At 36.9% G+C, this 15695-nt stretch overlaps 1 protein-coding gene across 1 annotated transcript; it reads left to right on the top strand.

Annotated features, from left to right (window-relative positions):
- The first annotated feature begins 1424 nt into the window (after nt 1-1424).
- slc6a16a (solute carrier family 6 member 16a) lies at nt 1425-15645 on the top strand. Its single transcript, XM_052549761.1, has 12 exons — nt 1425-1718; nt 5668-5899; nt 5977-6134; nt 7034-7160; nt 8165-8340; nt 8664-8774; nt 8872-9113; nt 10949-11129; nt 11219-11420; nt 11697-11856; nt 11960-12122; nt 13425-15645. The coding sequence occupies exons 2-12, from the start codon at nt 5668-5670 to the stop codon at nt 13767-13769; spliced, it is 2097 nt and encodes a 698-aa protein (XP_052405721.1). The 5' UTR covers nt 1425-1718; the 3' UTR covers nt 13770-15645.
- Nucleotides 15646-15695: the final 50 nt, after the last annotated feature.

Genomic DNA, 15695 nt, shown 5'->3' with positions numbered 1-15695 from the left:
ACGACATGAGGGTGAGTCATTAATGACATAATTATGATTTTTGGGTGAACTATCCCTTTAAGTACCCCTGAGGTTTCAAATAAATATTTATAAAATTAAGAATCACATTTGCATGTTTCTGGATCTCTGACGTTCATATGACATGCAGGTAAAGAAATCAAATATAATTTTTTTTTAGTAAGTGTTGCATTTTGATTTATGTTTTTTTAAAACGACTAATTTAAATGACTAATTATTATCATCAATATCATATTATCATTAAAAAAAAACTACAGTTCACTTATGAACCTTATGTGAAACATATGATGCAATGTGCTAATGCACTTATCCTGTGATAAACAAGTTAAATTAAAAGTAGTCTAAACGTAATCTGACTTTAAAAAGTAGTCTGATTTTATTACCTAAAATGTTTAATGTAACGGATTACGTTACTAAGTATTTTTTTCTTTTGTCACGTAATTTGAAATCAGCAAGGGACTACAATTGAATCTACCCAGCTCTGTCCATTTTTTACAACACTGCAAACCTGCGTCTTTGTTTGCGACTTCATCCTGTCCTCATATGAATTATATCAAGCGATATTCCCTAAACTTTTGTTTAACAAAAAAACACACGAAACAACATAATGCGCTTGTTTCTGGTCTCCCGATGTCACACGCGACGCAAATTAATGCAAGTCAGCGGAATGCAGTGCTTGCAGAAAAACTGAACGAATCTCTGAAGGATTCAAAAGATTCGATTCACTGGGTTCAATTTGAATCTCCAGCACTGTTTCAGCCTTTCACAATTTCATCCCAGACATGATGTTAAGCCTATTATCTCCCGTCCCAAAGTAATACAGAATAATTCCCATATCCGTATAACTCCTTTCAGTAAAGAAACATGATAATAACAATAATAACACTGATAAAGCTCAGAATACTTTTAGAAAGCCTCAAGTAAGGCAATGGCGCCCTCGGGTGTCAAAAAGTGCAATGGGCCTTCTTGGCAAGAATGAGTGATCTTATGTAACGCTTGAAAACGTGCCTCTTCTTACAAGAACTAACTTCTTCACCCCTGCTCTTGTGGCAGATGTAGTTTCTATGCGTACTAACAGACTTACTTTGGGCTCTGAAGTTCAACGCATATGAACAACAATGTGCTTATTCAAAATATAAACAAGAGGCGTGGCGCGAGGTGGAGCTTAGCGCTCGCGCATTACTATCCACAGCAGCTCCCTACGTGATATAATATCAGTTTAAGGGACTGTATACACTTACAACGTTGTAGGCATTGCTATATAGGTAGATATTTTGTTATATTAGTGGGTGTTTTGATAAAGAGAACGCAGACCCCAAAAGGGGAGCTCCGCGTGTTCTGTAATGTGACACAAAGAGCTGTCAAAAGGGGGAGGGCACGTTACAACATAGGTAAAAAAAACTCATGAGTTGTTCTCCAATGACAGAGCACCCGACACAACGTCAGGGTCTGGCGTTACATTTGCCTTTTACCAAAGTTGTACATTCGGAGCCGAGCCCTCCAACGTGGCGATCCCCCCAATCCAGCCAGCCAACCAAGCCAAGCCAAGAGCGGGGTAAAAATACTACGGTGGGTCTGAACCACTGGATTTTCTGCTGAATCACTAACATAGAGGCTACCAGTCGAAGATTAGCGGTTTAAGTAGAAAAAACCCCCCCTAAAACTACTACAGGGCAACTCCCCCCGAAACGGGCTACAAGGTAAGAGTCAAAGAACTGCTTTAAGTTTTCTCAAGAGGTGCGAGCGAGAACTCTTCAACTAAATTGCAACAGTTTCTTAACATACAGTATAAACACGTGTGGATAGGAGTATCTTAAAAGTTCTTCTTTTCTTATAGTTTCTACCAACAAACGAGTAAGAAACTATCAAATTGTTTCCAGTTGCATTTGAGACTTTGCATTAAAGTTTTAACCCTGGTTCTGGTCTTTAATACTTTGATCTGGTTCATTGATTAATTCTGTCTTTAATCCGTATTTAAAGTTTATTTACAGGCTGAAACAATGAGCGTAAATGCATTGGTGGTGTGTGATATATTATATTTCTGGTTGGTTGGAATGGTATGTTCCTAAAATACCGTCAGCTGCCAGATTTGCACTAAGCTGGTGATGTTGCAGAAAATTTCAGCCCAAAATATACCATGTGTATATTAATTTAAACTTCTGGTCAAAATGTATTTATATAGCTCAATAAAAGCAACAGAAGTTGACACCGAGTGCTGCACAATTTAGAAAATCCTATAGAATATTTATACAAATCTTCATTAAATTACCAAATAATAAGTAATAACTGTAACAGTTTCAGAAACATTAATCATATTTGAAAAAACAAAGACTGTCTTGTTTATCGTAACGGTTGTGGAAAGTTGTTGTAATATGTTTTTTTTTTTTTTTACTTTTTTTTTTAAAAGTGTTTGTTTGTTTTTTTTTACGTGAAGTTGATTCTTTTCTTTCTTAACCTGAAACACAAGTCAAATTTAGCTTCTTTTAAGCTGACAAATATAAACAGTGTGGATACATACCCACATGGACAGTGAAGAGCAAAAGGGTGTATATTTCAATATTTCAGTCAGCGGTGTTGATACTGTCTATATGCATAGTCATGTGTTCTCATAAACAGTTGAATAAATGAAATCAAATGAGACTGGCACAGAACAATAGCACAACCAATCAAATAAGTGGTTGAGTGGGAAGGTCACTGGCACTTGTAGAAAAGGCACTCGGAGGAATAACAAAGAGGCAAAGAAAATCTGTTCACTATCACACTATATGATCGGTTAGCCTTTGTCTATCTTTATTTGGCAGAGTAGTCATGCCAAACAGCTACCTAGACATGCAAGGGCACAGAGACAAGAGAGAGATGAGATGTTTACTTTTCACCTGTCACGAGATCATCATAGAGGCATCGGACACCTTGAAAACTTTCCACCTCACAAAGTCAGCTCTGACGCAGTCACACACCTCTTTCTCCTTCTCTCACGTGCTCTCTCGCTCTGTCTTTGCTAAAGAGAGGGATCTGGACATCTGTACTTTTCCACTCTCACAGTGGAGAGTGCATAGATCCCAGAGAAAAACCCAACTGCATGTATGTTTTGCAAGACCCCTCCATCCATTAAACATATTTTATTGGACTGTCCTACTTTTAATGCAAGTAAAATATATATGTATTAAGCTCACTTAAGGACTTATTTAGTGAGATTTTACCAGATCAGTTTTAGATTTGTATTATATATCAATGGTAAACATCTTGTAGGTTTTTCTTTTTGTTAGTTTATTTGATTATATTTATGCAATCCTTGTATTTAATGTCACTTTATAGCCTCAGATCCTGACATGGCATTCAAATCTATACTACTACTACTAGATCCCCGAGCTGGGCCCTTCTTCATGAGGCGGGTAAACACTGCTCGACCCGACTCTTTCAAGTCAAGGTTTGCCCATATGGCCTCTTTAGCTGTGAAACTATATGCAGACCCATGACTTTATGTCATGCCCCAGTTCAGGGGTTTTCAACCTTTTTAAACCCTTTTAATACCTGCAAATATGATGATCCCCTTTCATGAAATATAAAGGCAACTATATACGTGACGTGCATTTTCATGCATACAGACCCATTTATTCTTTGGAAAGCATTGGATTATAAAGACAAGTCTGTCATTTATCATTGCACTTATGTTGAAAATAGATTTTTTTAATTAAAAAAATAATAATTTCATGACAAATTTTTCTTTCTTTCTTTTTTTAATTTCTATTTGTTCATTGTTAATCATACAAGAAAAACTCATACAATAACCAACGTAGGCATTCGTTTTAAAAAGAATTCAAGAACACTGATGCATAATTGTTGTTACCAGATATGTATGTCCTCAATCCTGAAGACAAAATCATTTCATTTTCCAAATGCTTTGTATTATATAGCATATATATATTTATATAGCATATATATATTTATCATTATATATTTCATGATAAATTGTGTCAAAGTGAACATAGTGTCATATAATAAACAAGACATACGTACATTGTAAGAAAGGGGAGATAATAGAGAAATTTGATCAGAGTAGCTATGTATCCCTACTACTACTTGCTCACAAAATACTAATCTTCACTCGCTGGACTAGAGGTTACACAAACATTTTACAGTTTATAGTACAGTACTTGAAGTGCTTTTCACTTTAAATGACCCAACTAAATCAGTTACTATAGCACTGGCAGTAAAATATATTTGAATATACATTAATATTTAATAGTGTTTTTTGTATGGTGCTACAGTATGACATCTTTCCACATTGTTTATATTATATAGAATATATATATATATATATATATATATATATATATATATATATATATATATATATATATTTTTTTTTTTTTTTTTTTTTTTTTTTTTTACAGCTGTTTAATTGCATCAGTGTCATAGTGTATTTGTGCTTCACATACTGTGATTTATTTCCAAACATTTAGTAAGATCCAGTCTCTCTGGAGCCTTAAATAAACAGCCATTAACTGGCCTACATTTTCCTGTACACTCCTGGTTGTGTGTTTCACAATCACAAGGAGGGCCTCTGTATGATGGAAATCATGTGAAATACAGTTTTTGACCAAATTAGTTTTGAACCAATGGGACACTGATGCTGGAATTGTGTTCACGGGCTGTAGTTGTGGTTGCCTTCTGTGCACTTTTAAATATTTGGCCCAATCTGTATGCAAACATTTCTTATTTGTAAAATTAATAAGACTTTAAGCCAGCATTTTGAAATCCACATTTCTATGTTTGTCATTCACTTTTGTTCAGCTGAGTTCTTTATCTCCTCTGGAGAATGTCTGGATTATTTCAATAATTATTCTTTTATTTTATTTTTAAAATGCATTATGTTGAAAAAAAAACAAATACATGGATCTGTACATAATATAAAGCAACTAATGTAGCATTTCTACACTCTCTTCTTCTCTGGTTTTCTGCTCTCGGTGTTGTAAATTCTACACCACGATCTTCTGTTTACCTTAGAAGAAAAGTGATAGCTGGTGGGAAACAGGGAGATGGCAAGTTGGTCTTGACTTTTTGACTTTACTCACTCCAACTTACATAAAGAACACAATGAATCCTTTCACTTCCCTCCAGGGAAGAGGGAGCGAGTCCAAGAAAAAATGAGAGAGGTAAATACAGCGAAGTGGAGAGATAGAGAAAGAGAAATAGAGGGTTAGCGGTTCCCCGTGGTTTTCTGCGAAACGGCTGTACTTGTCCATGAAGGTGTCTTACATACTGTGAACATCATAAACATATTCTTTTCTCGTATATGTCACCGTATTAGACCTTCTGTTGACAATATAATTGCTGAGAACCTGAAAGGAACATTATAGAAATGAATCGCTTCACCATTTTTATCAACGATCGGTTACTAAAACTGTTCAAACTGTTAGATTTCATAAAAAAAAAAAAAGCTGAACTAAAATACCCCCAAAAGTTCAACACAACAATAAGTAAGTTGAAGTAGTAAAGTTGCTAAAGAGATAAAGAGAAATAAAAGTGACAATGAGCACATAGCACAAAATAAAAACAGAAAAACATTGAAATATTAGTATGTGAATCATACTAAAATAGTCGTTCGTGTTCTCCAACATTTAGTGAGGGATGTTGTGTCCTCTGCAGATGGAGAAGCTGCCATTGCCCAGTGATGAGGATGGCAGTGTTTTGACTGAGAGTCGATCAGACATGGCTCTGGTGGTGGCTGATGAAGCAGGGTCCACCGGTGCTGATGTGCCAGAGGACGACAGGCCAGCGTGGGACAGCAAGCTGCAGTATGTGCTCGCGCAGGTGGGCTTTAGCGTTGGCCTGGGCAATGTCTGGAGGTTCCCCTATCTCTGCCACCAAAATGGAGGAGGTGGGTATTTTTGTCCATTGAATGTGTTTGTGAAATTGAGCTGTTAGCTAACTTAACCACACACTCTCTGTCTTCAGGTGCCTTTATGTTACTGTATGTGATGCTGTTGCTCATTATCGGGGTTCCTCTGTTCTTCATGGAGCTGGCCGCTGGGCAGAGCATCCGTCAGGGCAGCATCGGGGTCTGGAAGCACATCTCGCCTCGCCTCGCCGGCATCGGTTACTCCAGCTGCATGGTAAAACACTCTCTATAGCAGAAAAACTCATATTTTAGTACTTGAAGAAAATTACTTGATTGCATTATAACACTAAGCTTATGTATTCATATGCATAGAAATATGCATAGAGACGTGTGCGATACACGTTGTATATATATATATATATATATATATATATATATATATATATATATATATACATATGTGTGTATGTATGTATATTTTTTCCAGTGCATAGTAGACATTATAACAAAGATTGACAAAAATAGTGTGTAGACATTTTCTCTGAGATATTATTGGCGAGTGTATATTTAAAACAAGCTGAAAGGTGTCATGTTTCGTCTGGTGGTTACATGACATGGGATTTTTTAAACTTGATTTATGGGCTTGAGCTTTTAGAAATCCCTAGATTAGTTGCAACAGGAAATGTGTCTGTATACGGGCCAAAACGCCACAAATATTTTGTGGCCAATGCAATAAAATTAGAAAATTTAGAGAAAGTATTTTCAGTCATGCTGGGTAGAGCTGTCAAAACAGCAGTGTCCGTTTTATCCTGAGGCTTTAAAAAAAAAACACAGCCAGCTTTAGTTCACGGTTATGAGAAGTGTTTCTAAAATAGCTGCAATCCATACATACATGTTGATATATATTCTGTGTTTGTGTATGTGAGGGGTGGGAGTTGTCCTCTCTGTAGGAGAATATAAGAGGATTTCCTGTGCGCTTTTGCATATGTGTGCTTGTGTGATAACAGTATCAGATTCTCAGTAAGACCATAAGTTCCATAATGTTGGTATCTTACACGAAATGTGAGGTTATCTGAGTTTGTCTTTCAGTAACAGAAGCAGTAAAAACTATTCTGTTCAGTTTAAAACTATACGTCGACCCAGGCGTTTTCATGCTGCTCTTGTTTTTCTCAGGTTTGTTTCTTCGTGGCCCTGTACTATAATGTGATCATTGCCTGGGCTCTGTTCTATATGGGGAATTCATTCCAGTATCCATTGCCATGGGAGAAGTGTCCTGTAGATATGATCTCAAACCAGACAGGTGTGTTGCTCACGGACACATTATCACTTGAAATGGCCATTTCGACTCATTTTGTAGTCATATACATATTCATTTGTAGTCATATACATATACAGTTTCTTACCATGGTACTATTCAAAAGTTTGAAGTCAGGAATTTTTTTTTTCTTTTTTAAGAAATTAATACTTTTATTTAGCAAAGATGCATTAAATTGATCAAAAGTGACAGTAAAGATATTTATAATACAAAAGTTGTTAAGTTAAAGCTGTCCTGAATATAAGTAATACGTCTTTTTTTCACAAAAATGTAAAGCATCACAACTGTTTTAAACACTGATAAAAATAAGAAATGTTTCTCGAGCAGCAAATCTGCATATTTGAATGATTTCTAAAGGATCATGGGACAGTGGCTGCTAAAAAAAGTCAGTTTTGCCATCACATAAAAAATATATTATAATATAAAACAGTTATTTTAAATTGTTTGCATTGCTGTATTCTTAATCAAATAAATGTAGCTTTGGTTGGCATAAAACTTTAAAAAGTTAAATAAATAAAAAAACATTACACAACCTTACTTACAGTATAGGGTCAAACTGTTGAATAGTAGCATGATATGTATGTGACATTTATATTTTGTTATATTTTAAAGTATTATATATAACCAATAATGGTTTCCAAAAAGAACAAAAATTAACAAACAAATAAAATATGAAAAATAATAATAATAATAATTAATTGACTTTTTTTAAATCACAGTAAAACCCACCGCATTCAACGTTTAGGTCAAGGGTTCAATAGAGGAATAGATTTTGTTGTTGCCTTAGGCAAAAGCACAAAGGAAAATCAGTTTTTTTATTTCAAATATGGAAAAAAAACTGAATAGTGTTAGCAAGTCACTAATGAGCACTTCACTAGTCAGTTACTCGCATACACCCCTGATAATTATACTCTTTGTACATTGTGTGACTTTGATATAAAGGGTTTTTGTACGTCTGTGTTGTAACTCATCTCATCTTCCTGTCTTAGTGAAGGAATGTGCGTCAAGCTCTCCTACCTCGTATTTCTGGTTCAGAAAGGCTCTGGATATCTCAGACTCCATAGATCAGTCAGGAGAGTTTAACCCCATCATGACCGGTTGCCTGCTTGCAGCCTGGACTATAGTGTGTCTCGCGATGATCAAGGGCATCAAGTCTTCAGCCAAGGTACAACATGCAGACATGTTTGTTTCTCTACCGCGGTGGAGATTTTTCTTGTAAATCTATTGTTTGTTACTGAGCGCATGATATTTTTGTATACCCTAACCTCAGATAAAGCTTATCACATTGTAAAAAATCAAGAACTTTTTCGAGCCATTTTCCTCGCAATGTTGGTGTTTGCCATTTTTGGGAGGTTTTAGTACCTTTGAAGGGAAACTCAGTTCCCAGTGTGTTCATAATTGCTGCCAAAACTTGTAAATGAATGGAATCAGCAGTTGTTTTGGAATTAAAACATAAAAAGATACTGATCTGTCTCTTCTTTTCTTTAGGTGATGTATTTCTCCTCTGTGTTCCCTTACGCTGTGTTGATCTGTTTTCTAATCAGAGGGCTCATGTTGGACGGCGCTATAGAGGGCATCAAATATATGTTTTATCCCAAGGTGACAACAAGATCACACTACTCCTATCAAATGGATTTGAAAGGCACGTCAAATATCTAAATGTGATTGTGTAATCATTCGTCCCTGTCTTTATTAGCTGGAGATCTGGGGGGAGGTGCAGGTGTGGCGTCAGGCTGCTACACAGGTTTTCTTCGCTCTGGGTCTGGGTTACGGCTCTGTGATCGCTTACTCGTCCTACAATCCCGTGCATAACAACTGCCACCGGGACGCCATCATGGTCTCAGGCATCAACTTCATGACCTCAGTACTGGCCTCTCTGGTTGTCTTCGTGGTCCTCGGTTTCAGAGCCAAGAACATTGCTTTGGATTGTGTTGCAGCGTAAGTGAGAATCTGTGTTCATTTCCCTCCTTTTTTGCTAGAAATACAATGGTATTCGATCTCTCGCCTTAAAGAGCCAGTAAGATGAAAATTCTAAGCTTCCTATCACTGTTTATAAGTCCTGTACATTAGGTTTAAATCCATCCAAGGTTAAAAAACATTGTCATTTTGGTCAAAATATCATTTTAAAATTACCTCAATTCTCAGAGATCCCCAAACGGTTCGCGCGAAGCTGTTCAAAAGATTCAGTTTCCTTAAACCCCACCTTTCGGTAGCATATTGTGTTCTGATTGGTCAACTGACATAGTTTTGATTGGTTGTTCCGCACACACCTCCACGGTAAACTATGCGTTAGCATCTGTTTGGGGTGAATTATGTCTTATTCCTCTCACCGCGAAGCAAACAGTAAAATAAAAAACTTGAACAGTCTCGCTGCTTTTTCTTCTGTGTGGACGTATTCAAGCCACGCACTTCAGTATGAATCTGAATAGTGCGTTCAGCGCGGGGGCGTGGTCATGAAGGGAGACATGAAAAACAGATATCGCGTTGTTTTCATATGGATTACTTTATCACATAATATCTGTTAGCAGCACTTATATAGTTTTAATATATGTCAAGCTTTCTATAGATATCTCTCTCATGTATCTTCGTTGAGTATTCACGGAGTTACACTTCATTTTAATGACATGTTTGTACATGATGATCAGCGCAGACAGGCTGCAGACAGCACACATACTGATAAGACGCTCGGGAGAAAATAAACACATAACTTGATAATTATACTTCGCGCTGTGATTCGGAGATGCTCGTTGGTCTAAATAAAGTTGGTAATGAACCCTCTTTTATGGCCAAACACTTTGAAAATCCCGCTGTACTCACCGAGATTAGAAAAGCAGTCATCAGTGAAATGTTGTGAACACAACAAAAGGGATTTGTTGTACTGCTCTGGTATTGTGGTAAAAATTAATGTTAGCCATTGGTTCTTCTGATCTTCATTCTTTGGCAGTGAAAATAAAACAAACGGTCTCCTCGACATGATGCTCTCACACCAACCAGAGCGTCTGTGTGTGGGGGTGGGGCAGGTCAGAGCTTCGTTTCTCTCAAAGACGGTAGGCGGAGATTATTATGCAAAGTGCTCCTAGTAACGTACATAGAGATGGGCAAAAGATTTGAAATCTATAACGACTCGTTTCAGCGATTCAGAGTCGACTCCTTACTTTAGAAGCCAATAACTTTATAAATCGTGTACTTTTTGGTTTAATTACTTTGCACGTTGTTTACACTGATGGACAGCTACATCATACACTGTAATACAGCTAATTTTTGATTTCCCATCTGTGTGGCTCTTTAATTTATGAAAGTGTTATAAAAGGGACACACATCACTGTTCAAAAGCTTTCAATCAGAAATATTTAAAAACAAATTTTAAAGTCTTACCGAAGCCGCATCTGAACAAAAACAGAGTGAATTCAATTTAAAATAACCTTTTCCAATCGCTCTAATGGAGATACCGCCACTGTTAGCCACAATTATTGGCACCCCTAGAAATGATTCATAACATTTATTTCATAATGAGATCCCCCCCCCCCCCACTTCCCATTGTTTTACTTCAATGAGCTGTTTTTTTTTTTTTTTTTTTTGAATGAAAGATCAGAAGGATAAAGATGCAGATCTATTTTCACAGCCCCCATCGCTCATATTTACCAAGGGTGCCAATATTAGTTGAGGACACTGCATATACAATAGATCCAGATAATAGTTTTTCTCTGTTACTAAAAAAGATTTTGTAATTTCTTTGTATTGACATTACATGTAATGTTAATATCACTCTGTAGTAATGTGGCCAGGATGGCAGGAATAGCAACAACAGGTTCGTCGGAGCATTGGTGGCCATGGTTCAACATTTCAGACCCCAAGTCAGTGACTCTTCAAGACTACAGAGAATGGTACAGCCACTATGGAAGCCTGATAGGGACAAACCTCACTGACTGTGACCCGGAGAGAGAAATGAGCGAGGTGAGATTCGCATATATGTATGTGCTTCAGTGTACATTCGTCTCACTATCATAATGAATGTCTCTCTATCATGTTTCTGTTTCTCTTAGGGTGTAGAGGGCACGGGTTTGGCGTTTATAGCATTTACGGAGGCGATGGCATTGTTTCCTGCAAGTCCATTTTGGTCGACTTTGTTCTTCCTCATGCTGCTGAATTTGGGCCTCTCCACCATGTTCGGCACCATGCAGGGGATTCTTACCCCACTCATGGACAACTTCCGAGTGCTGGGGCGCCACAAGACCATGTTGACGGGTACACACAAACAGACATACTAGTACTACATTTACATTTATTCATTTAGCTGACGCTTTTATCCAAAGCGACTTAAAATTGCTATATATGTCAGAGGTTGCACGCCTCTGGAGCAACTAGGAGTTAAGTGTGTTGCTTAGGGACACATTGGTGTCTCACAGTGGATTTGAACCCAGGTCTCTCACACCAAAGTCATGCGACTAAATATACTACAGGATATTGTGCCGTGGCTGTAAATGACACATAGCTTGGCTGTATCATTTGTATAATTTGCAGTGTGTAGCTGTGTCCTGGGCTTCTTCATTGGCCTGCTGTTCACTCAGAGAAGTGGCAACTATTTCGTAACGATGTTTGATGACTATTCTGCCACAATGCCACTGATCATCGTTGTGGTTTTTGAGACCGTCAGCGTGGCGTGGATTTACGGTGCTGATCGGTGAGATGAAAGATTTCTCAGATGATTATCTTGGGGTTTATATGGTTTGTGTGATCGGGCGTGTGTAGTTTTTTTGATCCTCGCTGTATTTGCTGTTCTCCAGTTTCTTGGATGACGTGGAGGTGATGCTGCACTGGCGTCCTCCAGTGATTTATCGCTATTTGTGGAAGTATGTGTGTCTGTTCGGCATGGTGGGACTGCTGGCTGCTAGTCTTCTCCGCATGGTCTTCAAACGGCCCACTTACACAGCTTGGAACCACACCACGGTATTATACACTCTCAAAGGAGATGGACCATTATACACTAACTGCCATGTAAAAAAAAAGAAAAAAAGATGATTGTAGATACCTTTAAAGGGATTCTTCACTTAAGAATTATGTCAGTAATTACTTGCCCTCATGTCATTATAAAACCTGTAAGTCCTTCATTCATCTTCAGAACACAAATGAAGATATTTTAAACGACATCCAAGAGCTTTCTGACCCTGCATAGACAGCAGTGCGACTACCACGTTCAAGGTCCAGAAATGAATGAATGAAGTTCTTACGGGTTGAGTAATTAATGACAGAATTTTTATTTTTGGGTAAACTAATCCTTTAAAGGCATAAAAAGAGATCTGTCATCATTTACTCACCTTAGGGCTGCGCGATTATGCCAAAAATCGTAATGGTCAATTATTCCCTTGAAAATGTAATTGTGATTATTAATTATAATTATCACAATTTACATTGAATTATGTTTATACCATTGTTTGATTCAACTGCATGCCATAATTTTATATCAATAAACAAGCTGAAAACACTCTAACTGAAAAAGTTTTAGTGCTTTTCTGTAATATCTTAAGCCTTAAATGTCCACCATCGGATTGGTTTCTTCTTTAAATTATAGTGTTATACTAAAACAAAAAATTAAAACAATGGAAAAACCCTTAAGATAACATGTAGAAAGAAAAATCTTAAGCAAGCAGAATACCATAAGTGAACGCTGAACTATATATTGCTTATTTGAATGATTATATAATTGTGGCAGCCATAATTGTAATTGCGATTAGAAATTCACTTTCATTTTTTTTTCAGACCTGTATGACTTTATATATTTAATAAATATAATAATATTTAATTATAATTACAAATAATCATAAAAATAAAATAAACAATTAATATTGTTAATAATTATTATTATTATCACAAATAATTATTATTATTACCATTAACAATAGCTGTTTTCTTTGTTATTTAAAATGCAATTTATTCCTGTGCTTCAAATCTGAATTTTCAGCAGTCATTACTGCAGTCTCCACTCTCACGTGATCCTAGTATGTTTTTTTTTGGCTGCTCAAAAAACATTACTTCTTATTATCAGTGTTGAAAACAAAATGTTTTTGTGGAAACCTTGATACCTTTTATTTTTCAGTATGCTTTGATGAATAGATAAAAATGTATTAGTTTCTTTAAAATTTACAATGTTTTTTTTGTACCCCAACTCACTTTTATTGTAAGAACAAAAACATTTGTGATATTGCTATAGATTATCTACTCAAGTATGGTGACAGTACGTCTCTCTTTCAGGGATCTGAAAGTAGCCTGGAGTATCCTGGATGGGCTCTGGTCATGCTCTCCATGCTAATCATCGTAGCATCCCTCCCTGTGCCCATTGGTTACCTGTTCTCCTTCCTCGGTGGACGGAGCCTGCCGGTGGAGGAGGGCGAGACTGAGCCTCCAAGAGAACGATACTCCAAATGCAATTCTGCTGAGCCAGAGCCGAATAACCACCACTCCCCACTGGACGAAGACAGGAACCGGCCGCTCTCCACCTTCCTTCCCCTGGGTGCTGAACACTACAGGCTGCTCCCGCAACAGGAAGAGGGAGAGGAAGAGGAAGAGGAAGAGGAAGAGGAAGACACTGGGCTGTAAGGAAATACAGGGACAAAATGAAATTCAACAGGTGTTTGAGCAGAAAACTAAAAGACTATTTATTGATCAGTATTGGAGTTTTTTTTTAATGGAGTGGAGGGAGGCGGACTCCATTTATTCTCATTATGCTAATGAACATTCATGAAACATATTAGTCAGTCAAGGCCCTATTTGAGAGGGATGCATTTTGCAAGTGCACCAATCACTGAATTGCTTTGTTCTTGAATCCCTACATGTACATAGTGATGTGATCTATGCCAAAGGTGCCTCTTAAAGGGATAGTTCATCTAAAATGTTCAAAATGAGGGCACTTTTATTTTCAAAGATTTAAATTCTCACCCTCAGGCCATTCAATATGTAGATGAATCTGGAACAGATTTGAAGTTAAAACCATCTTTATTCATTTCTTTCTCATTAACATGCAGCTTTTCACTACTGAAGACATTAATTCAGGGGTAGGCAAGTTCGGTCCAAGAGAGACACAGTCCTGCAGAGTTCAGCTCCAACCCTTAAAAAAACCCTCACCTCTCTATAGACGTATTAATCCTGAAGACATTGTTGAGCTTGTTCAGGTGTGTTTGATTAGGGTTGAAGCTGAACTCTACAGGACTGCGGCTCTCTTGCCTACCCCTGCATTAATTGATAGACTGGATCACTTGTGGATTATTGTTACATTTCTCCAAATCTGTTTGGACAGATCTTGGATGGTGTCCTGAGTGTGAGTAAATTTTCAGCAAATATTCATTTTTAGGTGAACTGTTCTGCTAAGAAATATGCACACTTAGAATTATTAATATCAAACTACAGCTTCTCCAAAGGATATCATGAAATTACTCTCATGTCATACAGAATATAGCTGCTGGAGGCAGTTTAAAAAAAATATAACAGAATGATCAATGTTACTAGAATACTAATATTTTTGTATAGTTTTATGCAAGGAAATGGTAATTAGAGGTTCAAAGTTTCTTTGAGTATGAAACTATTAGAAACTATTAGTATTAACTTTTTTAATAAGCTAGTTTTAGCCTGGAAATGGTTATAATATCAAGAGAAAATTGTGTTATATATTATTAATAGAGTTATATGAAAGTTTAGTTTCACAAATTAAGTACACAAATTATTTAGTATGCCGCAGATTGCACAAATATTAGGTTAAAGCTCCTTTGTCAAACAGAAAGCACAGCTCATGGTTGAGTATCACCCACCCACTCCGAATATATCTATATGTGTGTTTTCATTTTCTGGTTTGTACAGCTCCACTGGTACATGTAATACAATGCAATTAAAGCTATGACTCCATGATGCCAAACTTTGACTGCACAGGAAGAAAGGGCTCTACATTCATAGTGCACAGTTTACACTATCAATGAATTGTACTGTGAGATCAGAAGAACAGTGCAGAAGAGTTAATAAACGACTGCTATGTGGATCCTCAGCTTGAATCAGGTGTGTGAACACAAATACTACAGATTACAGATGAATTGCATGGTCCTTTGATGGTTATTAGGGGTGGGAAGGCTCAGCTTTTGGTCCGTCTCAGACCAGAAAGATTTTAGTCTACATTTTAGACTGATCGAGAGAGGATTTAGTCATTAGACTGAACATGAAAGCTTTTTTAACGTTTATGCTGTTGGGTTTGTGTGTATACATTATAGGGGGTGTTTGCATGTTTACTTCATTTGTGAGTAATCTTTTTATTCATTCACTTCTGTTGCAAAGCAGTATGACAGTACATACAGAATAGTTTGGATACTTTAGAGTAAGTGTTTGTGTATGTGTGTCAGAAACAATATTTTGTAATTACCATTACGATTTGTGCCGTGCTGAAGATACACTGTATATAGTCTGTATTAAATAAAAAGTTATTTGGATGTGAGAGCTGTCTCGATTTCTGATGAAGGGAAAACAGAGTCATTAATAATCTAA

This window comes from Carassius gibelio, chromosome B3 (assembly GCF_023724105.1).
Source record: "Carassius gibelio isolate Cgi1373 ecotype wild population from Czech Republic chromosome B3, carGib1.2-hapl.c, whole genome shotgun sequence".
Classification (NCBI taxonomy): Eukaryota; Metazoa; Chordata; class Actinopteri; order Cypriniformes; family Cyprinidae; genus Carassius; species Carassius gibelio.
This window is presented reverse-complemented; position numbering and strand designations above follow the sequence as displayed.